This window comes from Lepeophtheirus salmonis, chromosome 7 (genome assembly GCF_016086655.4).
Source record: "Lepeophtheirus salmonis chromosome 7, UVic_Lsal_1.4, whole genome shotgun sequence".
NCBI classification, from domain to species: Eukaryota; Metazoa; Arthropoda; class Copepoda; order Siphonostomatoida; family Caligidae; genus Lepeophtheirus; species Lepeophtheirus salmonis.
In genome coordinates this window covers 27,874,463-27,897,821 of record NC_052137.2, presented here as the reverse complement: position 1 = coordinate 27,897,821, position 23,359 = coordinate 27,874,463, and the positions used below count along the sequence as shown (strand labels likewise).

Genomic DNA, 23,359 nt, shown 5'->3' with positions numbered 1-23,359 from the left:
AAACAAATAAATATGAAAAATATATATATATGAAAACAGTAACAATTCAACCAAAATATATTTGCACATTTGACTATCCTACGGCACAATAAGAGTCGTCGTCGACTTGAGCTTAACCTTTCACTATGACTTGATTGGAGGGATGATTGGTTAAAATCAAAACTTACAAGGGTGGTATCGGAAGTACCCAGCCTGACTAAGAGATGGCGGAAGTTGTTTAAAAGATCACTATATAGGAAAGTACACAATCTATGAAGCATGTGTTTCAAATTTGAAGAAGCCCTGTTATTTTGTATTTGTTTCGCAGCCATCAATACTGAACTTTGTGAATGAATGGTTGCAAATGGAGAAAATTTGTCATGCTTCAAAAAGTGTGGTACAACACGTATTAGGAAATTTGGATATAGAAAAATTGTTTCTTCATCCTTGAGCAAAAACAGTACTGTGAAGAAGTTTAAATGAGTGTTTAGTGAAGTTTCACTAGAAAATTACTTTTTTTTTTAAATGTAATCTGTAAGGAGATTATGTTGAAAAAAATAAACAAAATCCTAATATTTTTTTTGTTTTCTTTGTCAGGAAGGGTACTTCTGGGACCGTCTTCGTTAACGTATATTACAGAAAAAGTACTTATCTTCAGTTTGATTTAATGCATTCTTTAATTTATCAAAAATTCCTCTATAAATACCTCCACCAACGCAGGTTATTTTTTTGCCTCGGGTTGTTTTTTGTATGGAGGATTACAAACAAATTTAAGTCCCTGTTTTGGTACAAAATTGTAGCAAGTAACAGAAAACGTTAAAAGCGCATAATCGACACTAACTTTGGAAAAAAAAAGATATATAACTTTATAAATGCTTTTAGACTAAGGATTGCGCTCTACAGAGTGCCCATTCTAGATACATTATGTTTTACACGTAAGATGACAAGAACAAGTATTACTATCCTCTTCACAAAAAATATGAGCAAACGCTTAAAAAAAGTATAGATCTTAGGTTATACACATTGATACAAAATATATGTCCCACGGGTATGCCAAAATAAACAAAACAGAAAATTATCATACTCACTTTGAGAGAGAAAGCAGCTGATCTGTAATGACGTTTTATCGGATCAGCTGCAATCAGCTGTGAGAGGAAGGAAAAAAACAAAAAATCCCACTCTCTATACGGCAATAACATACAAAGGTAGTAATTACAATAATAACTCTGATGTCGATCTTCAAATCTGATCCGAGTCCAACAAGGACTAACACATATAAAACACAAGGAGCAACCCCTGATTGTTACGCTTTGTCATTGATGAGCAATCACACTAGTTATTACTTTTTATTTCGATGTTCCCTTCTCATTATTAAGCAAATAATGGAAACTATTTTTGAAAATAAAAAGTCATTTTCAGATTACCAATTAGAAAAAGCCGCTCTAACTTTCTAAAATATGTATTTTAAAAGCTTTAGTTGTATATAATGGACAAAAAAAGTACAGGTTGTACGTGGTACAGGGAAAATTTAATTGCCGTTTTTTCACTATAAATTTAAGGAGAAATTATTTTATAACTGATATAAAGATATTTTATCAATCTTTTAATTAATTTTATAAAGACAAACGTGGATAATTTCATTTTTGCTGTTTAATGGAGACTGCCAATCATTTCTTGTGGGAATGTCCTCTTTTAAATATAATATATGAAGACGTTCTTTCGGGTTTAGATAACTCTTTTGGGTGCAAGCTTCGGACTGTAAGACTCTGTCTTACCTCTAAACATTGACCAATATATATATATGAAACTTATATTTCTTGATTTTGTATATATACATAACTTTTTTTGACTCCGTCCCCTTAACATTTCGCAAAAAAAAAAAAAAAAAAAAAAAAAAAAAAAAAAAAATTATGAAGCAGTATTATGAATACAGGAAGCGGGGATCAAATTGTCGCCAAAATATTTTTCTACAAGAAACAACACAAAATATACATTTTTTAACTTTTTTATTGAAAATCAAAGCTATGACGAGCATATAGGTATAGAGTAGCCATTAATTCGATATAATCACCGTTGGCATCAATAACGACCTCAATACAGCCTCTGAACCGGCCGCAGGCTCTTCTGACCATCTCATTGTCCATGTTGCCGAATACCTCCTTGATGGAGTCCATCAGGCTGGCCTTGGTTCTATGGGGATGTCTGTGGCTATGTCGAGAGACATAGCCACAGACAAAATAGTCCAAAGGAATAAGGTTGGGAGAGTTAGGAGGCCACAAATCCTTGGTTGGCAGGGTGCTGAGTCCTTATTGTTTTCTCATGGCAGCCCAGATCCCTCGCCATGGCCTTCATGGACCTGGTAGGGTCATCCCCAACCATCTTCTTCGCCTTGTTGACAAAGTCAGCGCCCTCCTCCTTGGGTGCCCTCTTGATGGTGGCATCAACATCCCAGGTGTCCTCTAGCTTCTTACGGATACGCTGAACAGTCCGTAAATTCCCTCCTAAGGTTGAAGATTGTTGAATTGGAGATTTCACCTCCGTTATTAACCTATGCCATGACTACGGCGGACTTCGAAAGCTCCTCGTTCCACTTATAGCTCTTTATCTCCTCATATGATGACGGCATGATGCTAACTGAACTACGTATCGTCAGCTGACGAGAATATCTTTCCTATTTGGTAACCGGTTTTTTATTTGATAATGTCGTCTTCAAGTTATCAAGGTTTAAAGTAGGCGACACTTTGATCCCCTCTCCCTGTATATATATTATACGAAGAATATGTAAAACCATAATACCATAAATATAAAAGCTCATAATGCTGCTCATTAATATTCATAATAAATTAAAGCAACAACCTCGCAGAAGGTTTAAGAAAAAGAGAGCAAAAAATATTTTAAAATTTGCAAAATTTATTCAGACACGTTCCATTAAATATATCTTCTCATAAATATACATTGTACTGGCATACATATTATTTAAAAGTTGATGATCCGTACAATAATATGTATGAAATAGCGTCTGTTGGTAGGACCAAAGATCCTTTACTCCAGCTGCTCCCATCTTCCTCTCTTTTCTTCGGTACACATATGAATACATTTAAGAACCATCATCACGGAGATGATCACAACGGCAACCACTAATGAAGAAATAATAAATAAGTTAATGAGTAATTCTATCAGGTGAATAATTAATGACATTTAATGAAACACTATAATCTTCATTTTGTTTTTTTTATTCAGTCCAATTGTTTTTTACTTAAATCTTTTTTGCATTAATCGTGACCTGTAGTTTTGCAAGGAGCATTTTTTTTTCTATTGTAATTTTAGAGAATGGTTCATGATATTTTGCCACTAAACATATTTGGCCGTTATTATTATTTATTTTTTTGAAGAGCCTTTTTTTAAGTGTTTGAAAAACTTTCAAAAAATTCAAAATTAACTTTTGCTCCAGAGCATAATTTGATCCAATGACCTTTGTTTTTATTAAAAAGAAATCCTTAAAAACAATACTCTTTGTTTTTTCCTTATATTTTTTTCATCTAGAGAGATAATATTTCAAAAGTTCCTTCATTTTAGGGGCCCCCCCTCCAACCCACTCTCTGTGGACGACCCTCAGGTTCGAACTTTACCTTCAATCTTTACTATTGTATCTCATCTATCAATATGAATAAAAATAGTGATTAAATATCCTGAATTCTGTCTCATAAGTCTATTTCGAAAGGACTCATTGACTAATGGTACCTTACACATAGTCATTGTCTTTGCTGACGCTTCAAGAAATGTATGTATTTCCATCGATAGAAATAAAAAATGTTTCAATAATAAAGTTCGGACCTATGATGTTAAGAAATTAAAATACGGGGGGAGGGGGGGATCTTGTTAAGTGGGAAAATATCAAAGAGACGAAAATGTCACATGTAAAATTACTGGCCGCAAAAATGTAGGGGACAAAATTAATTATTTAAAACGTTATCGTAATTTCACAGAATGGCTCATGATATTTTGCCACTAAACATATTCGCCCGTTATTATTTCTTCTTTTTGAAGAACCTTTTTTTTAATTGTTTGAAAAACTTTCAAAAATTCAAAATTGACAAAATTCGTTAAATAAAAGTATAAAATATGCCCTCTTTTATAAAAAAAAAAACTCTCAAAAAGCGTCAAATAGATAATAGATATTAGAAACACAAGGCGTTAGTCAATGTTGCAAACTCATATTTTATTGCAGTTGTATGTAAGTAATAGGTCGATTTAAGATTAAAAGGGTCTCTAAATGAATAACCTAAGAGTGGGAAGGGGGATAAACTTTTTTCCTTTTTTAATTTCTAAACTTAGTTTTTTATTTACAAAAATGACATCCCTACTTATAAATTCATATTATACAATATTATTGAAGGAACGGTCCTTGGGACCGATCTTAGTCTGGATTGTACCGAAGAAATTCGGACTGACACAACATTACAGGGTCTAATAGATACATCCCGAATATGTTTGACTTTAATTAGGGCATTGCGGTCGAGTAAACGGCCATATATGAGAGATTGAGAGTCTTGACAACCATTTTGGTTCAGATTTTGCCTCAAAAATATCAACAACAACTAGAGAGTAACTATGGCTAAACCTAGCTTGAGTAGAAAATGGTACCAGGCATATTATTGAGTCCACCAAGTACCTCAGGACACAGTTTATGATGCTCTAAAGTACCTAAACAAGATGAATGACGTCACCAGAAGGCCTCAAAATCCCTAAAGCTATTATAAGACGACCTTGACATTCCTGGACAGTTTAAAGAGATCAATTTAGGCAATTTTAGCAAATCCATTGTCAAAGCTGCCCAAGGACCTTTTAGTGAGTGCAATAAGGGAAATAGGATATTCAAGGACTTAGGCCCACCTCTAATGTTCAAGGCTCACCTCGTCTCGCCAAAGCCAAATATTGTACTAACATCTTGAGGCAGTTAAAGATTGGCTTAATCCCTCTTTTGATATTTTTCTTAGACGAAAAAGTTTTCACTGTCGACGCTTACAACACGGACGACATGTTGATCGTGTAGAGTAGGGTCGAGTTCATCGTATGTGTTGGTTCAGTGGCTCATTAAAATGGTTGGAAATATTATAAAAATAAAGTAATTCTTCGAAACCATGATAAAGTTTGAATCTTCTTTTTGGGGACCAAATATGTGTATTTTCTCTAGGTGTGTATGTATGTATGGATGAATTATATGAACTTACAACCAACAAAATAATAAGAAAATTCATTTATAAAATATTTATCTAGAGGAAGTTACTCCCTTAACTAATTAAATGTCATTTACTTTTTGTATTTTGTACAAAAACAAAAAAACGAGCACATACCCCTGTATCAACATTCTACATTATGTGTGTAAGACTATAAGATACTTACTCTTTTCCTTAAAAAATCTATTATGGATGTATGTATTAGTGTTGGATTTCGGTTTGAAAATCTTAGACTGGGTGAGACTGATATGAGTTTTAGTTAAGTAAATTAATTTGATCCTTTAAAGAGGATAAATCTGGATTGCTCTCAAAGAAAAATTCGGTCTAGATCACGTCATAATTTTCTGGAAAAATAATTCAACTGATTTTCGAATTCAAATAAAAGTGTGTCAAATTTTGCAAATTTGTTATTTAATTTTAAAATCTATTTTTGAACCTTTATTCCTCCGAAAAATAACAGGGGGAAAAGGCTCGAATGTATGACATTTTTATTCAATCCCTGTGGAAATTATAAACAGCCATATAAAGAACTAATTCTAATTAAGCGTATTAACGTTCAGAACAGTGATTTGGAGAAAAGAAGCAGGCACCTCGACAGCTGATAAAAAATACATTGTCTTGGTGAGATAAGGTAGTGAGATAGGGATAATATAAAACTCGGTTTCCACCGATTCTATAGATAAACTGGTGATGACGTCAGTTGTGTTTTAAAACTATATTGGTTCAAATAGGTCTAGAAAACATCACATACAACCGAACCAAAAAAATTATTGGGTCTTGGACCAAGTCTCAATACAAATATATTTGTATATCAGAATGAGGAGTTAAAAGAAAGATGAAATCAAGATTAAAAGAGAGAAAGAAAAAAAACCTGCCTTCTGTATATGTGAGTACATACATCCTTACTAGGTTGTCTCATTACCCGGCATCCTGGATTAAATATTTTTTGATTTGGAGATCCCGGAAATATCAGAATCCCCTTTGTTATTAATAAATACTATGACATTTAAGCTAAAGAGGTCCCCGCATAATGCGATTTCAAACGCATTATATTGATAGAAAAAATCGTAAAAACTCTAAACCAAGTGATTATTAATTTAGTATTAGGTACTCAACGTCTAATTTAATTAATTATATATAAAACCGTGTTGCGATACCCCACATTGCTATAAAGTATACCACTTACAATGTTTAAAATCTTCCTCTCCTGTCAATTGAAACGAATTACATAGAAAGAGTATTAGAATAAAGCTTTCGACTTATACTAATGTAAAAATGGTTTAGAATAAATTTAGAGATGTTCTAAAACGAACAAGTGCATAAAATACTAGCACAAAGTAAACCATTGAAAGGAAATAGGAGCGGGAAAAATAAGAAATTAATCAAGGAACAGGTCAAGCATGACTTGGGGCATGTGTGTTGTTCACTTATATGAAGGTTAATGGAAATATAAGGTTATACCATAATGCTTTTTTTTACAAGTGTTAGACTTCCATCACACTTTTTTATAGTGACGTCAAAGAGTATAACTGTTACCAGGAGAAGCTATATATCATTCTTCTTGAATGTTACTGTTAGAGTACCGCTGTTATACTCTATGGCGTCATATTTGTTTATTTTACCTGATTACATGATAGTATAATCTTATATTTCTATTAACCTTGACTTACTTGACATTTTAAAGAATGCCACAGAGAATGACTCCGTCATGCGGGTAAATTATACAACTCCCGGAATATAGTATTTATTTAAACCAAAAAAGTCCCGGGAACCGGGATCTTAGAATAGAAACCCTAATATATACACGTATATAAATTAACCCCAATATTGATAAATTAATTTAATTTAATTCACAGCACCTGAGAAGCCTCATATATGTACCTATATGTGCTTTTATGTATGAAAGAAACTTGGAATAATAATTCTTTATTGGATTTTAATTTCTTTACCTATAACTAAAGAAATGTGTGCAAGTAAAATGAATATTGAGCTTTCTTAGAGGGATTTAATTATAGAAAAGAAATAGTTTAAGAAAGTGTTCACATTTCGTATAGCTATATTGTAAATCACAATCATATTCCCTAAGTTAATATCAACAACTCCCATGTATTTTTCCCAGTTGCCAATTTTCTATTTATATTGTCTTTATTAATACTCTTAACTTTGATTGGTTCAACAAAAAGTAGCCGTTATTAAGTTCTTTCTATTTGTGGAGGAAAGGTTGACAACTTAGGCGATGAAACAGGATGGAAGTGGTGGGATATCTGAACAGTCAAGTCATTAAGGTTATAATTGAAAATTGTTAGCATTTTCAGTATGTAAAAAAGTTATAGTAAAGCTCCCTTTAGAAAACTTGCCTTTGGAAAAGCTTGCTACAAGCAGCTGTGACGAGGAGGAAAAAAAAGAAAAGAAAAAGAAACAAGAACATCAGCTTCCGAAAATAAAATTCTCTCTTTAGTTTGCCAACTTTTAAAAAACACCGGGCGAGTTAAAAAATAATTCCATTTTATCGCTAATTCTAACAGTTCAATGATCTATTCCTACTGTTTTCCTTTTCTAACCTATAAACTATCATGTTTCTTTATGCATTGCCATCCCCTAGGTATAAATAGACATTGTAGTACTACAATGAAACCATCTTACCTAAAATCGAATGTTCTAAAAATATTTAGGCTGAGTTCGATTAATTTTCAGAAAATTGCAACTTTAAACCAATCAACGTTCAAAATAATAATAAGGAATAAATTGTGTATTAGTTAGTGCTAGATAAAAAGTATGACTCGAACTCGAAAAAAACTCTACTTGACAAAAAAGGACAATTTTCTGAACCTTTAAAACGACTCACCTGAAAAAGTATTTGAAAAACTCGAGTAAAATCGAATGATCAAAACTCAATATATGCATGAATATGCAGATTAATCTCCAATTTTTGGTGCGAGATTTTTTCTTTAACGGAAACGAATCCATTTTTTTCTTTGCTAATTGTACAGTTATATTGAAAAAAAAAAACCCCATATATAATGGGTAATCAGCTATTAGATTGTAAACAAAGAGTGGCGCCATCTTGCTGTAAAATGATACAACTCTACGAATGATAATATTATTTAATATAAAATATACATATTTTTATCACACAGAGGGTGTTCTAAAGAAATAGGTTGGGCTACCAAGCTACAGACTGTTACACCACCAAGCACATAATTGCACTATTGTAGCTAAGATGTTAATAACTTGTGCTGAGGCAGTTTTTATTTAGGACAGAAGACTGCAGTCTCGTCCTGGTCAGTCTCAGTACGGTCCAGTTCAGTCCTGTATATCAGTCCTAAAATTGATAAAGTTAATCAACTTCATTTCTTCTATTTGTTAATTAGTTGTGGTACTGACAGTCTGCCAGACCTGCTCCAAGGACTGTTAGGCTTTGTCCTAACACTGGACTAGACCAGAACGAATAGTTAAGGGCTGCCACAATACTACGACTAACTTAACAATGTATGAAAACCTAAATAAATTTAATGTATGCATTGTTGTAGTATTACGTTCAGGAAAAAGTAATTATGTATTTTCTGCCCTTTTTTAAACTAAGTATATCTTGTTCAATATTGATCACATCGGATAACACGATCCGGCGTTGTAAAAGGGATGGGTGTATACTACAAACGCTTTTTGCACAGAATAACGCTTGATCGTTTAAGTCATGATTTATACGGTCCCGATACTCTTTCAGTTCGTTTCGTACAACAGTGGTTCGAGCGATTTTCCCCCGCTCAAATATGCCCTGTACTGTGCACAACTCGACCGTTTGAAGCTGACGATCACACAAAAGCAGCCAGCATTGGTGAATAGGAGAGAAATCGTGTTTCATGAAGCTAATGAATCTTGTTTCATATTTGATAAGACGGCAGAAGCTTTGGGAGCTCGAATGGGAAGTTCTTATAAAGCCACCCTACAATTCCGCCCTGGCACCAATTGACTACCACCTTCTCTTGTCTATAATCAAGGCCTACAAATTTTCTTCCGTAGTGGCCTTTGCAAATTGGTTGTCCAAGTTTTTTTGCCAATAGGGGCAATGGTTTCTACAAAATGGGTATTATGAAGTTGGTTTCTCGTTGGCAAGAAGTTATCTAATAGAACGGGGCATACTTGGCTTAAATCAGATTATTACAACACTTCCTCTAAAGCATTGAAATAATGCGAAAAATACGAAATTACTTTTTTGCCAATCTAATATTATAAATACAACTCTTTGGTAAATATGTGCTATTATGCAAATAAATATTTTCTAAAATTACCCAAATACATTTTTGGATAAATAATTATTCACGGCCTATTTAGGTAGTTAGTCAAACTAGACTTAATTGTTGAACAACTTAGATTTTATCTATGCAACTCAAATATTTATTCCTTTGTCTGTTGCATATACTCCACCTCAACTTGACTCCATTCTCAATAACTGGAACTCAAATCATTGTTGTCATTTATCTTTATTTTTAATGATGACAAAAAAAAAATGTAATAACGAAGCTTTAGCTTTTTTTGAAATACAATCACTAAATATATCTGACTTGGGCAAAGAATAACGTAGAAAAACAAGACAAAATGACAATAAATATACATTTTTTTCTCCGTTTATAATTTAATGCTTAGAAATTACATTTCAAATATATTAATGGGACTTAAAGTCCGAGTTAAGAACCATTGTAGGAGAAATTTGCCAAAGAGTGATCTTTTTTAAAAAGGACACAAACCAAATTTATTGGGATGGGTTTCCTGTAGCATCTTCTTGAATAAATTATTTCTCGTTTTTTGCTGATCGTTGCATTTACCTTATGAGCCATAGGAAGGTTTGGATCTGTGGTCACTACCCAGTCTTTTTTTGATTTCCTGACATGTAGATTGCATTTATGTTTTTGTTAACACATTCTTATTAAAGGATAACTCTTAATGCGATCCAAGAGAATGTGTACAGATTTTTTTTAGTTTCTTGCTACAGAATGAAGTATCTATTCTATAACGGAGCCATTTTTGCTCTGAGGTAGTAAAAGTGTTTTTGATTCGATGTCAGAGTTCGGGAGACTTAATTTGTCCAACTGTTTGGCTACTTCTTTTTCCAGTAAGTTTTCTCTCAGACCTAGTAGTTACCTCATAATCTGTCTATTGTTAATTTACTCGAGAGCAATACAAAAGGAGTTGGTGGTCCAAAAAGTATAGTATCTGTGTGCTTCATCACAATTGAACTAGTCCTTAGCTTGGTTATAATGTTAGCACTTGCCTTACTTCTTCTGATTCAACTCTTTATTCAATTACTCGACCAAACTATATGGCCTACTACTCGAATAAAACACGAGTAGTAGGCAAATCGACAGCTGACCAAAAAATAAAATGCAAATATTAATGTCATGTCTCATTTAATTATCTGGCTCTTATTGTTAGTGAATAAAAGGCAATTTATTGGGCTATTATTAAACAATTCCTTATAGTGCATATACATATAATGAGGGCTATAAATTAGTATTTTCATGGATTAAAAATAAATTGAATATACACATAACAATAAGAAAAAATAATCAAAAGGTGAAAGTAATGTCACATACAAAACGAAGATACAATGACGATATTCCCACTTTAATCCATTGTTACTTTAACTATGTACAGTATGAGGGGAATGCCCGCAGAAAATTGCCATACTGAATATTGACAAAGAAAATTGCCCTCAGGAAAACTGCTATCAGCAGAAAACAACCATCAATAGAAAATTTTCATCTATTGAAAATTGCCCGTGATTATACTACATTTTGAATGATTCATTTACCTATCCATCCCATTTACAGATGTATCTAACCCAACTAAGAACCCGTTGATAGTTTTCTTATTCACAAATAGGTGACAATCAAATAACACACCTAATACCCCATAGCCGTGGGACCATGAGACGTATTAAAAATCATAACCGTCACTTGGGGTTAATGGGCTGTGCAGCATAAACTTGGGGTTTGAAGTAGATGAAAAACCAAATCCACCACTTCAATAACAATAAAGAAACCGTCCCAATTTTCTATATTTTTTACAATGGTAACTTTGACGGCCACTATTTAAGTAAAACGGGATCTTTGTGCACCAGAAAACTATCTACAGATCTTTAAATGTGTCAGTCCGATCTGTAGATAGGGAGATTAGTAGATAAATCACTACATATGTATATTGTATAATTGCAGGTAATTTTCTGATGCCAATATTCCTTCGGACAATCTTCCTAGAATCGTAGGTTCAATAAGGGCTATTATATAGAAAGTGATTGAAATCTATTTGGGAATTCGAGATAACTAAATAGTTTTAGAGTAGAAAATTAGAGTATATGAAAAATGTTTTTAGCAAGGCAATGTTTCTTAGTCTCTTCTTGAAGCATAAGTATCTCTAAAAAATCTTTAGTTTTTGCAAGAACTTCGAAGTTACAGATCATGTTATATGTAACAAAATCTGATTATAACGGTCACAATAAGGATAATAGCCTTATTAATTATTGTGAAAGTTTCAAGTGAACATCAAACAATCCAGTCTTAGCTAATAAACAACATATGTTAATTAAATCAGCCACTTCTGTTTATTGGCGTGGAAGAGAGATCAAAAATAACTTGTGCTTTCATTAGTTAGCATTGAAACAACTTCAGCATGTATCACTTAATTGAAATTGTGATCTATCCTATAAGTTTGATATTACAAGATTTCCTGTACTTATAAATGTCAGACTATGTAAGACATTTCAACTAGTAATGGGTTACTTTCTGAAAATCCTTAACTGATCTGAGATCGTTATAATTTAGTAAGATCGAACTAATATAGTAGAGGTTTGGTCCACAATTCAGACCAAAGTCTGGATCGAAACAAAATTTCGGTCTGGGGCCGAGTATCAAGACTAATTTCAACCTATTTTAAAATAGATCCAATACCAAGAGTTGATGCTCAACTAGTATATAGACAATCAACTCTCAAAACAAATGTTTTTTGATCATTTTTAATCAGGCATGGCTTTTATTCAAATCCTTACATTAGGTGCATTATTGTATGTATGAGTTAATAAAGGAGCTTAATATACATTTACATCAGATTTGATGATAAAATACGGCCACTTCAATTGGTGAAGAATATATTCATACACAGAATAAGATATCATATTTTCAAGTTATTTTTTTTTACGTCTACTGCAACAATTTTGAAGGAAAACAATAAATAAATTAATAATGTTATGTACATTTTTGCACAGCCATTTTGGTGCAATTGCAAAAAAATGTTTTGCACTGGTAAATATGTTTCTCCTTAATTTTATTCCTAACATAATTATAAATGCGGCTATGATCAAAAATGAATATAGATAATTTCTACACTGACCAATCATATACATATCCAAAAGTATACATAACTTTTAATATTTTAGAAAAAAGTTCAACTTAGGAGTAGTGGTGAAACACTATCGGATATTATAGGTACAAGCATTTGAGATTCCCTATTTATTTGATATTTTGAGGAGTTTCAAAATTATTAATCCAATTATCCATGCTGCAATATGGTCCAAAAAAATTTTAATATATGTATGTATAGGGTATGTATTTTTAATCCGGGAAATTTAAGGAATATGTACAATTCAATTTATTTTCCCAAATTATTAAAGTAAATCACAAATATTTAGATCTTACATGTAGGGCTCCATAGTGAAGTAAATCACTCATACTAATTACGTCCAGCATTAATCAGAGCCTCCAACCTGGTCCTCAACCCGGCACATACCTTGATAAGGAGCTCCTTGTCCATGTTGGCCACTGTCTCAAAAATGGAAGCTGAAAGGAGTCAATAGTGTTATGTGCACGTTTGTTGGATTTATCTCCAAGACACATAGTAGTCCAGGGGGCTCAGATTTGACGAACATCAAGGTCTTAAAAATGTTGTTTATTTCGGAATAAATCCGGTTCTAATAACCCGATTAGGGCAAACTGCCCCAATTTTAGAATTATAGTATTACACCGGATTTGATAACATCAATTTAAGTGTTTAGCATCATTATCAATGGAATTATTTGCGTCCTTGTCCGTGCTCTAGCACGGAGGGACACAATAATGACCATACGACGTTCGTATTTGGAGAATATCTCAATATTTTGTATTTTTTCTTATACAATTTTTTCATATCAATCTGATGAGCACATTTACATACTTACACAGGCCAAGGTATCGAGGTCAAAATTTGTTCCAAATTTAAAATCTTAACCCTGTATATTATGGTCATAAAACTTCGACAATGCTCCTTTACAAAAGAAGTTGTTTTAATACAAACGTGTCATCTTTGAACATAATAATATTCAGAGTTCATAAAAAGAACTGCCGGGTTTCCAACATGTTCTTAAGTGTACGCGATGTGAACGACTCATTATTGCTTTTTTAACTCAATTTGGGCCAGATCATTAACTACCAATCTTGATTTTGGAAAAAAAATGCAGGTCCACCAATCCTGAGAATATTATCCATGAAAATGTAAAAGCCTAATTTGACCTGACAATATAAAGTGCAACTTAATTGAAGGATATTTAAGGCAAAACTGAGCACTCAAAACTCAAGAGCTAGACGGGGTTGGTTTGTGTTATGTATCTAATCTTTTAATAGATGTAACAAATCTGTTTTTGAAAAGAGCTTGAATTTTACAAGTATTAGAAATAATAGTATGATTTATTTTTCAAAATAAGTTCTTTGCTAATTTCAAAAAGTTTAATTGTGTGTAATTCTTATTTATTTTCCTGAGCATGAAATAGTTTTTTGAGTCCATTTCTCAGATTTGGGTTACTGTACAAAGAACTATTTGTCACTGAGATACTGTGTTTGATTCTACATCAACAGTGAATATTGTAAGACAAAAGGAATCCACAAAATATTTTTCAAAGGGTATAGAAAATCTCAGGAATTTAGAAATGTAAGCAGTAAATGGTAATATATATAATCACTCTTGATGACTTGAACCCTTCCACAAGCTTATTTACATCCAGGGCCTTGGCACACGAAGATGAAGATATCTCCTTCGTGTACTGATGTATCCAACGAGATATATCAAAAGTTAATAAGGAAATCTGAGCTGCTGGAGTCTTGGGCTGACACGATAGGGATATCTTTTGTGGAGATGTGAAAAAAAGAAAATGTAAAACTCAATTCCAAATTTTGACAGAATGTATTTGTTATAATAACTATCTGTTTAAGGATTGTAGAAAGGTTTCTAACAGTACTTTTCATGCTTTTGTTGAGTGGCCTTTGAGTTTCTTTTTATTTGAATTTGTTTCTTTTAACATGGTGGAGGAAATCTTAATACCTTACAGGCAACCATTTTGTTTGGCTTGTCGACAAAGACACAGAGAAAATCCTCAGAAAATCGAGGTATTAGTTACTTTTTTTTAAGCCCCAAAGATGATATTGGCAAATGTTGAAATGTGGAGAGCCCATCCTAAGAAACAATTTGAGAGCAATAGTTTTATGCTTCACAGCTCAATATGTTGTTTTTTCTTAATCAAAATAACCAAGGATAGATGATGATTCCTTGGACTATGTCATTGACTTAATCAAATACAAGCCGACAGATTTGGTTGGATATATAACTACTTTAAAAAGAATTGTTCGGAGGTATAAACACTTTCAATTGATGATTAATGAATATGTTTTGAAGTATTTGACATATGGTCTGCTTTTTTCCATAACTCCCCCTTGATTAAATATCTTAGTTCTATGCTTTATGTAGACTACCTTATATACAAATGTAATAAGTGCAAGATCTTAACTCATAAATTAATTTTGCTCTATTCCCATCCCATGTTATTTATCATGGGAGGATACTGACTTTATCCTTAGACAATATTACCATCTTTTTTTTATGTATAGGTAGCAGTCATTGTGCCATAAAAGTTAAAATCTTAAATTACATCCCCCCTCTCATTGAATTCCCCGCTGCTTCTACGGTTTCTTAACAATCCTTGTTTTTCCATTGGATTTTCCATGCTTCCACTTTTTCTTTCAACAGAGACTCATTTCTTTTCCTTCTTCCTCTATAATATAAATCTAGTTTTTTATCATTTAAAAAATCTTTCTCGTTTCTTTCAACCATTGAATAATATTGGAAACACTATATTTCCTTTGTTTAATTCTTTCATTAGATCCTCAATGACCTTCTAAGACTCAAACTCAGAGGTTTCACTTCATTTATTTTTTTTCAAATCAAGGAAGTATGTAATGGATAAATTTATGAAGCATAAAATGACTCTCAAGGATTTTTATCATGGGTTAAATCCGTAAATTTTCATTATTTGTGTGTTGCTCTATGAGAGTGGTTCTTCAACTCAAAAAATCAGATAGTCTGAAGGACTGGCAGTTTTAAAAACCTGTACCAAGGACTGATAGGAATGATTGAAATAGCATAAAACGCGACGTTATTCCACTGGCATCAACATTGTATATAGACACCATCTTGGGGGTTCATAGTTGGTATTTTTACCACATAAAATTGACAATTTTCAAAATTCATATTGATGAAACTTAATCAAATGACTTTAATAGTTAAAAAAAGATTTAACTCTTGCTTTGAACATTACCTTACGCCCATGATAAATACTGATATTTGATTTAAATCAAAGTAACTTGTACTAAATATCCCTAAAAATGCCTTGATCTTTACAATTATTAATATCAATTTTTGATTGGTTAGGGACTAAGGGACTCAACCTGTGGTTTAAAAGCAGGAAAATTAGAGAAAAATATCTCTTTCTGTCCGTTGTAATTGTAATTTTTTGTTTACAATATGCAAATAAGATTGCTTAACGATGTTATAATATATTTCCATCACATATGAGGGTCTAATATATAATAAAACTAGGCCTCAGAAGGATACTTTTTTGATATACAGTAAGTTCTAAGCTCTTTTAATTGTTGGTCCCATTTTGCCATCACTATCTTTCACAATATTAATTAAAAAATGGGGTTCATTGCAATAAAACTTCAGTCTCCCAAAATGGCCTTCAACTTTGTTGAAGTTGCATGAAAATACATTATTTTGGTCAACTGTTAATTTGTCTACTCTTGTTCTTTATTAGTGTTGGGATTGCTTAGCTACACAACACGAATTAAATCTCATTGAGCATATGTAATATATTTAAATTACTTTATAAAAATTGTCTCTCAGTTTGGAAAAATGATTCAAATTGCAAATTATAAGTTATTATTGGTCTTTTTGAAGGAATGGTTGAGCTATGCACCAATGATCTACCTGCGAGAGGTATTATAAATCTCAATATGTAGCACTTAGACAAAAGTACTTTTTTATAGAAAAAAAAATATTATCAAAAAGATTTTTCTATCAATAAAGATAGCATCTCAAAGGTCTCAAATTTTATATGTGTAACGGTTCTGTCATTAAAAAGTATTTCTTTTAAATAGAAAAGATAACCTTTTACAGCTTTTCTTGACTCTATTTCGTTTTGATAAAAATGATTTTCTTTAAAAACCATGTATTCTAAGGATTAATATCAACTTATTTACTTTTCTAAAGAGCTCAAGTATATAATTGCTTTGTAGTTCTACTCCTTAAAAAAGTTTAATCTCTAATAGAACTTTTTTGTAAAAATGTATTGTAAATTATTTATTTCTTTTTTATAAGAATATTAATTGTAACAAAGACAGAAGAAGTTTTTCAGGAAGGTGAAAAATTATTTTTGAGAAAAATGCCACTCAATTCGAAGTATTTATTTGGAATAATTAGGCATCGACAAAAAGGCAGAAAAACTTTGATGTAATAATGAAGAATGTGCTCCCTTTTTTTTGTATTGAATAGGATGCACTGAACTTGAGCCAAACACAATCATTACTACATTTTTATTTCTTAGATCAAGTAGTCAAGCTGTTCTAGGATATTATGAGTACACTCAAAGATAGTTTCTTCAAGGATAGAAATATAAATAACAACTATTATATTTTCATCGACCAAAGTTCCAGTTCTCCGAAAATAAAAGATTCTTTAAAGAGTATATTATCGAGTGAAAGGCCTGAAATGACTTTCGAACATAAGTCGAGTCGTAACTTCTAGTTTTTGAGATCATTGGCGTTCAATTCCCAATAAAAAGTAGCAACTCAAAATCATCATCATTCTGAAATAGTGCATCTATAGAACATCTGTAAAAAAATTGTAAACATATTTGTGCCTCAAATTCATTTTTCAGTGGGATTTTACTGACCATTTATTAAAACTCACAGTATTACGGGACAAAGTACGTCCCATTTCAACTCAATACGAGACAGGTGCTTTTTTTCATATAGGATGATTCTGTTTTTCAAGGCACGGTTGGCAACTCTATTGTAGACCTAGGATATATCTCTAAGTCACTGAGGACAACAAGGCCACCAGGGTGATCAGAGGCAACAAAATCACAAACTCGATTAAGTTAACTGGATGATTCTTAAGATTTTTTTTCAGTAGAGCCCGGATTTTTGGTGAGCTAACAACTCGGATATGAAACAATACGATTTCTATCTCTGGGGAGGGTCGAGCATAAGGCATGTGCCTACTATTATTCGTCTCTGAACGCCATGAAGAAGCCCAGTACCCATACAATAGCTAAGCTGGATCTACATGATGTTGTCCGGGCCTGCAAAAGCTTCCAGCGCTGTATGGCCAAGGTTATCAAGAAAGGCCAATCTCATTTTGAACAATTGAATTTCATTAAATGTAGCATTCAAATAATAATAAAAAAATATATTGTTCAACCCCATCTAGTTTGTTTGTTATAAGCCTTTAAAGATTTTGTCAATTTATCTGGACCATCCTGTATATCATCAACAATATGAATAAAGAAAGAAAAAAATAACCATAACTCTGGTGGTCTACTATTCCGATTCAGTAAAAAAAGAAAAAAAAAGACATTTTATTTATATCAAAATATAGAATGTTAAATTGTTAATGAGTCAATATTACACCATATCTTTATTGGCATTCATGGATCAACCATATACAGTATATATACTTAATGAAATCAACATCCCTTTGAGTAAAACGGGGTGAAGACTCAAAAACTAGAAAAATTTTAACGCTGTTTTCATTTCTTCGTATTTTAATTTAGTGCCATTTTTATGGCACACTTTTGGAGCAAAAGTTGGCAATTCAACCATTTCTACACTTTTTATTTTTATATGCACACCTACAATCTGAATGAGGGTTTCACTACGGGGACAAACAGAAGCACAGCTGGCCTTAATGAAGTCTGAGGTCAAGTTGTTCCACTCCTCTTTGATTGCAGCCTTCAGCATATCAATATTCCGGCGTGAAGTCTTGTTCGTCTTACCCTCCAAGACACACCAAACAGTAAAGTCCAGGGCTTTAATGTTGGGTGAGGATGAAGGCCAGAAGGCAGCCATGTTCTCCCTGAAGAACTGCTGGGCCTTTAAGGATGTGTGTGACGGTGCCTTCTGGGGTAAACATATAGTTATCCCTGGGAACGTGCTCTTCAACCATGGCAAAAAATGGTACCTGAGGACCTTGCAGTAGACGGCCGTGTTGACTTTCTCATTGGCCTTGAAGAAGTAGGGAGACTGCCTGTCAGACGCCGAGGACCAAGACCTGAGCTGGATGTTTGGCCCTGAAGGTTCCCTTGAGCTGAGCTCTTGATTCAGACAGGAAGCGATCATTTTTTCTGTTCAGAACAGCGCTCACTTGTCGACATGTACGTGGAGGATATCTCACAGCCTCTGCCTTTTTGCTTATTGCTCGGACAATTTTGATCGCACAAAAACAAAGCAAACATCAAATTGTAGCTTGTTGTCCGCTCTTTCCAATGGCGCCAAGTACAAAGTTTTAAGACTTTTAGAACTGAGGCTGGATGACCTCGAATAAAATTATAATTTTTGAGCCCTCACCTTGTACATTCTCGTATGTGTAGAAGGTATTATGATCATAGTTTGATAATAATCTCACCTACAGAGTGAAATATATATTTATCTTTCAATATGGAGCACATTCATGAACAATTATCCACAGCAATAATAAATAGATATTTATATTTATTTTCATGTTGGTTAAAAAAATGAACTGACTTGATTTATAGGTCTAAAGAATCTCTTTGTATGTAGAACAATCGATATTTAAAAGCGTGGCGTCGCTGAATTACAATCATTTTACTTATTAATGTATCATTGTCCTACGTGTAATTACATAGGTGGTCTGTCAACATAAAAGTAAGTTACTATGATTTATGTTTAAATTAAGTCGGGATTAGATTTATATTCTTCAACGAATAATGATCGTCAATTTCTATCAACAAATTGTTCTGATTGTTGTAGACTCTACAAATTGATAAACTTAATTTGAAGGGACCTTATAGGCGGAAAATAATAACTTATAAATCAAACGAGGGCTCCATACTATAGTTAAAATTCTTGGTTATCTCAAACTATACCATAAATTTGAATAAAAAATTAATGAATGTGCCTATGCAATATTGATGAATGTATACTTCCTTGATTTTTATCACAGATTGTTTTTTATGTTAAATTAGTACATATTTATATACAAGGTCGTGTGAACGTGGTGGGCTGTACAGTCCCTTTGGAGCCCCCTCCAAATTAAGGAAATTTAATATTGTAAAATTTTTAATATAAATTTTAATATTTGAAATTGAATTAAATTTTTTTAAATGAATTTTAATATTTGAAATTGAATTAAATTTTTTTTAAATGAATTTTAATATTTGAAATGGAATTTAATTTTTTTTAAAATGAATTTTAATATTTGAAATTGAATTTTTTTAAATGAATTTTTAAAATGAATTTTTTAATATTTGAAATTGAAAAAAAAATTTTTCACCTAAATTTTAATATTTGAAATTTAATTTAATTTTTGAAATTTTTTTGTTTTTTTGAAATTTTTTCAAAAAATATAATTTTTGAAAATTATTTTAGATTTTTCAAATTTTTTTAGGATTTCTTTCCAAAAAAGTAAAATTTTGTGAACATCTTTGGTTTTTTAATTTTTGAGATTTGTCTTATGGATTTTTGAAATTATTCTCAAAAAAAAAAGTTTTTTGTCAGTGTTGTGGGCTGATAAATTTTTTATATAAAAATAATTTTTTTTATGAATATCAGTGAATTTTTAGAATTTTTTTTCAAGAAAATTAATATTTGAAATTTAATTTTAAAAATATTTCTCCAAAAAAATTTACACTTGTGCACAGAATTAAATTTTTATAATGTTTTCCAAAAATTTAGTTTGTTGTGAATGGCTGTGGATTTTTGAAATATTTTTCCAAAAAGTTTAATATTTGACATTTTTCTCTAAATTGAGCGTAGATTACATTTGTACTTTTGGACGAATTATAGTATACTGTTATCAAAAAATTATTCTTATTAACTGTTTGGGTGTGCGGAAAATTACACTTAATGTAGCCAAAATTGATCGTCACAATTCAAAAATAAGATATTGATAGGTTTATTTGAAAGACCATATTGGGACAAATAATATCTATGTCTCTATTAAATTAAATAACGGAGTGGTCCAAAAATCTTGTGTATCTTAACTCCGAAAATACCATTATAAGAAATATGTTCCCTTTCTAACAAATGTAGATATAAATAAAAATAACTTGTTCAACAAAAGTTTTACACTTAGAGTAGCAGCGTATTATTCCATTTGGTATGGCTCGCTCAATCATTTTAAATAACCGCCCTATCTGGCGTCTTGCATGATGTTTACATTGCAGAGAATGACGGTAGAGCTTAGGCGCATCTTAGTTCACTTGTTTTCTATTTACTCCACTTCTAGGTAAGCTATGAACAAGAAAAAAATTACAATACTAGGGTAATAACTTTTTAGCCTGAGCTACTAATTGCTACGTATAGTTGTTACCAATTGGAGGGAACGTTTTTATAATCTATTCACAAAATGGGACAAATATGTCTCATTTCAATAAAAGAGGAATACATTCGCCTTTTTTAAATTTTCTCCCATTTATATAATAACTGACGCACATTAATACTAAAAAAATAATTCCACAAATATAGGGTTAACTTACCCCACAAATATAAATAAAGGACTTCTAAGTGAGTCAATTATGTCTATTAAATATTTTCCTATATTTACAGAGTGAGAACTAAAAAATTAAAATCCTCTTTGAGGTAGTCTATCCTCAGTTCTAAAGTCTGACAATTTTGTAATTGGTACCATTCGAAGGAGCTGCACAAAGCTACAATTTGATGTTTGTTTTGTTTTTGTGAGCAACAAGCAAAATGGCAGAGGGTGTGTGATCACCTATGCACAAAAATCGTTCTCCGACAAGAAGATTTCCCAGTGGACGCTGTTCTGCGTGGGGGAAAGATCGCTTCTTGGCTGAATCAAGAGCTCAGATTTAGGGAATCTTCAGTACTGAGAATCCAGCTCAGGTGATGGTCCTCGGCTTCGTGATGTCCGACAGAAGCAATATCCCAACCTACTTCTTCAAGGCCAATGAGAAAGTCAACACACGCGTCTACTGCAAGGTCATCGTGTACAATGTCATGGTGTCATGGTTAAAGAGCACGTTCCCCAGGGACATATATGTGTTTACCTATGACGGCGCCCCGGTACCCACGTACAAGAAGATGCAGCGTTTCTGCAGGGAGAACATGGCAGACTTCTGGCCTTCGTCCTAATCCGAAGTGAACACCCTAAACTTTGCTGTTTGGTGGGTCTTAGAGGGCAAGATGAACAAGACTTCTTACCTGAATGTCAATGCTTTGAATGCCGTGATCACGGAGGAGTGGGATAACATATCCGCGAACTTCATCAAGGGCAGCTGTACTTTTGTTCTTCTCCTTATTGAAACCATCTTTCAGAATGGAAGGGGAATTATTGAATAAAACGTGTAGAAAATTGATTAATTACCAACTCTTGATTCAAAAGTTTGCTATAAAATTGACGCAAATAAATAAATATGCAGAAGTGAAAACGATTTTTAAAATTTTCTAATTTTGAGTCTCACCCTGTATGCATAATAAATGAAGTTATAAAATAAATAAGGATTTTCTACTTTTTTAATATATTTTCAGTATTGTTTATTTGTTGACGCACCACATATGTATCTGAGTGTTGAAGACCCTATTTCATAAAACGATAGGGGACTCTATTCTATTTTGTTTTCCTTTTAAATAACACAACCAAATAATAAATATTTATAAGTAGGAAATTCGTTAAATTTGATTACATATATTATGAAATAATGGAAAATAAAAGTATTTTATAATCCATTTACCCCAAAATCAAATTATATACCTACATACATGGAAAGGTTAAATAAGATTAATGATGCGTGAGGTCGGATTTCCACTCTTCTTTTCCTTCCTATTCTTTTATTTGACTAATTGATTCTTATTATGTATTGGGTAAATCCCAAGTGGCTTGGAGGAAACACATAGAATGGTAGTTTGACTCTATACTAGTGTGTGGTAGTAACCGACGTTTCCCTGATATATTAGGCGTCGAGAAACAGACACATTTTGTTTTAATAAAATAGAAAAACAGTCCAAAAGAAATTGTCAGTGTGACTCTGTCTGTTTTTTCATGAGTACACTCACGCGTAGTCACTCAATACTTAGATGTTCTCTCCTCAAGAAGGAATAATCATATGATATAATGAGCCAGGGAGTACTTTAGTCCCTGGCTAAGCTTAAGGTATACACGCTCGTTGGTAAACTTAAAGTCGCATTAATTATTTTATAGAATGTACTTTTGAGCTGTACACAATCCCGTTCTTAAAAATGAGTCCTCAACTCATATTTTATTGTTAAGAGTCAAGTATAAGATATATATATACATTGTCTTTGTTCCATTGCGAGACAAAATTAACAACATTGAGTAGTACGTGACCACCATCATCAGAGAAAAACTTTCATGCCTAGAACCATTCCCAACTCTGTCACAATATGGTGCTCATTCTCAAACGTTCAAAGGTGGTACGAGACTTATTCCCTAGCGCTTGGAGCAGCTACAATTACCCTCCAATTCAGTCCAGATTTTTATACAAGTTGCACCGAAACAGGCTTTTTGAATTTTCTAAAGCTGTTATCTTTTTTATTATTTAACTATTGAGGAGGGAACATACAAGTATG

At 32.4% G+C, this 23,359-nt stretch overlaps 1 protein-coding gene across 1 annotated transcript in view; it reads right to left on the bottom strand.

The window, feature by feature from the left end:
• Positions 1 to 2,871: 2,871 nt before the first annotated feature.
• The window catches only part of LOC121122241 (uncharacterized), a 74,868-nt gene continuing 54,380 nt past the window's right edge, over positions 2,872 to 23,359 (bottom strand). Inside the window, exon 8 of the mRNA XM_040717229.2 lies at positions 2,872 to 3,116. Within this exon, the coding sequence (XP_040573163.2) occupies positions 3,022 to 3,116 (95 nt within the window). The 3' untranslated portion in view covers positions 2,872 to 3,021. The remainder of the gene's footprint in view (positions 3,117 to 23,359) is intronic.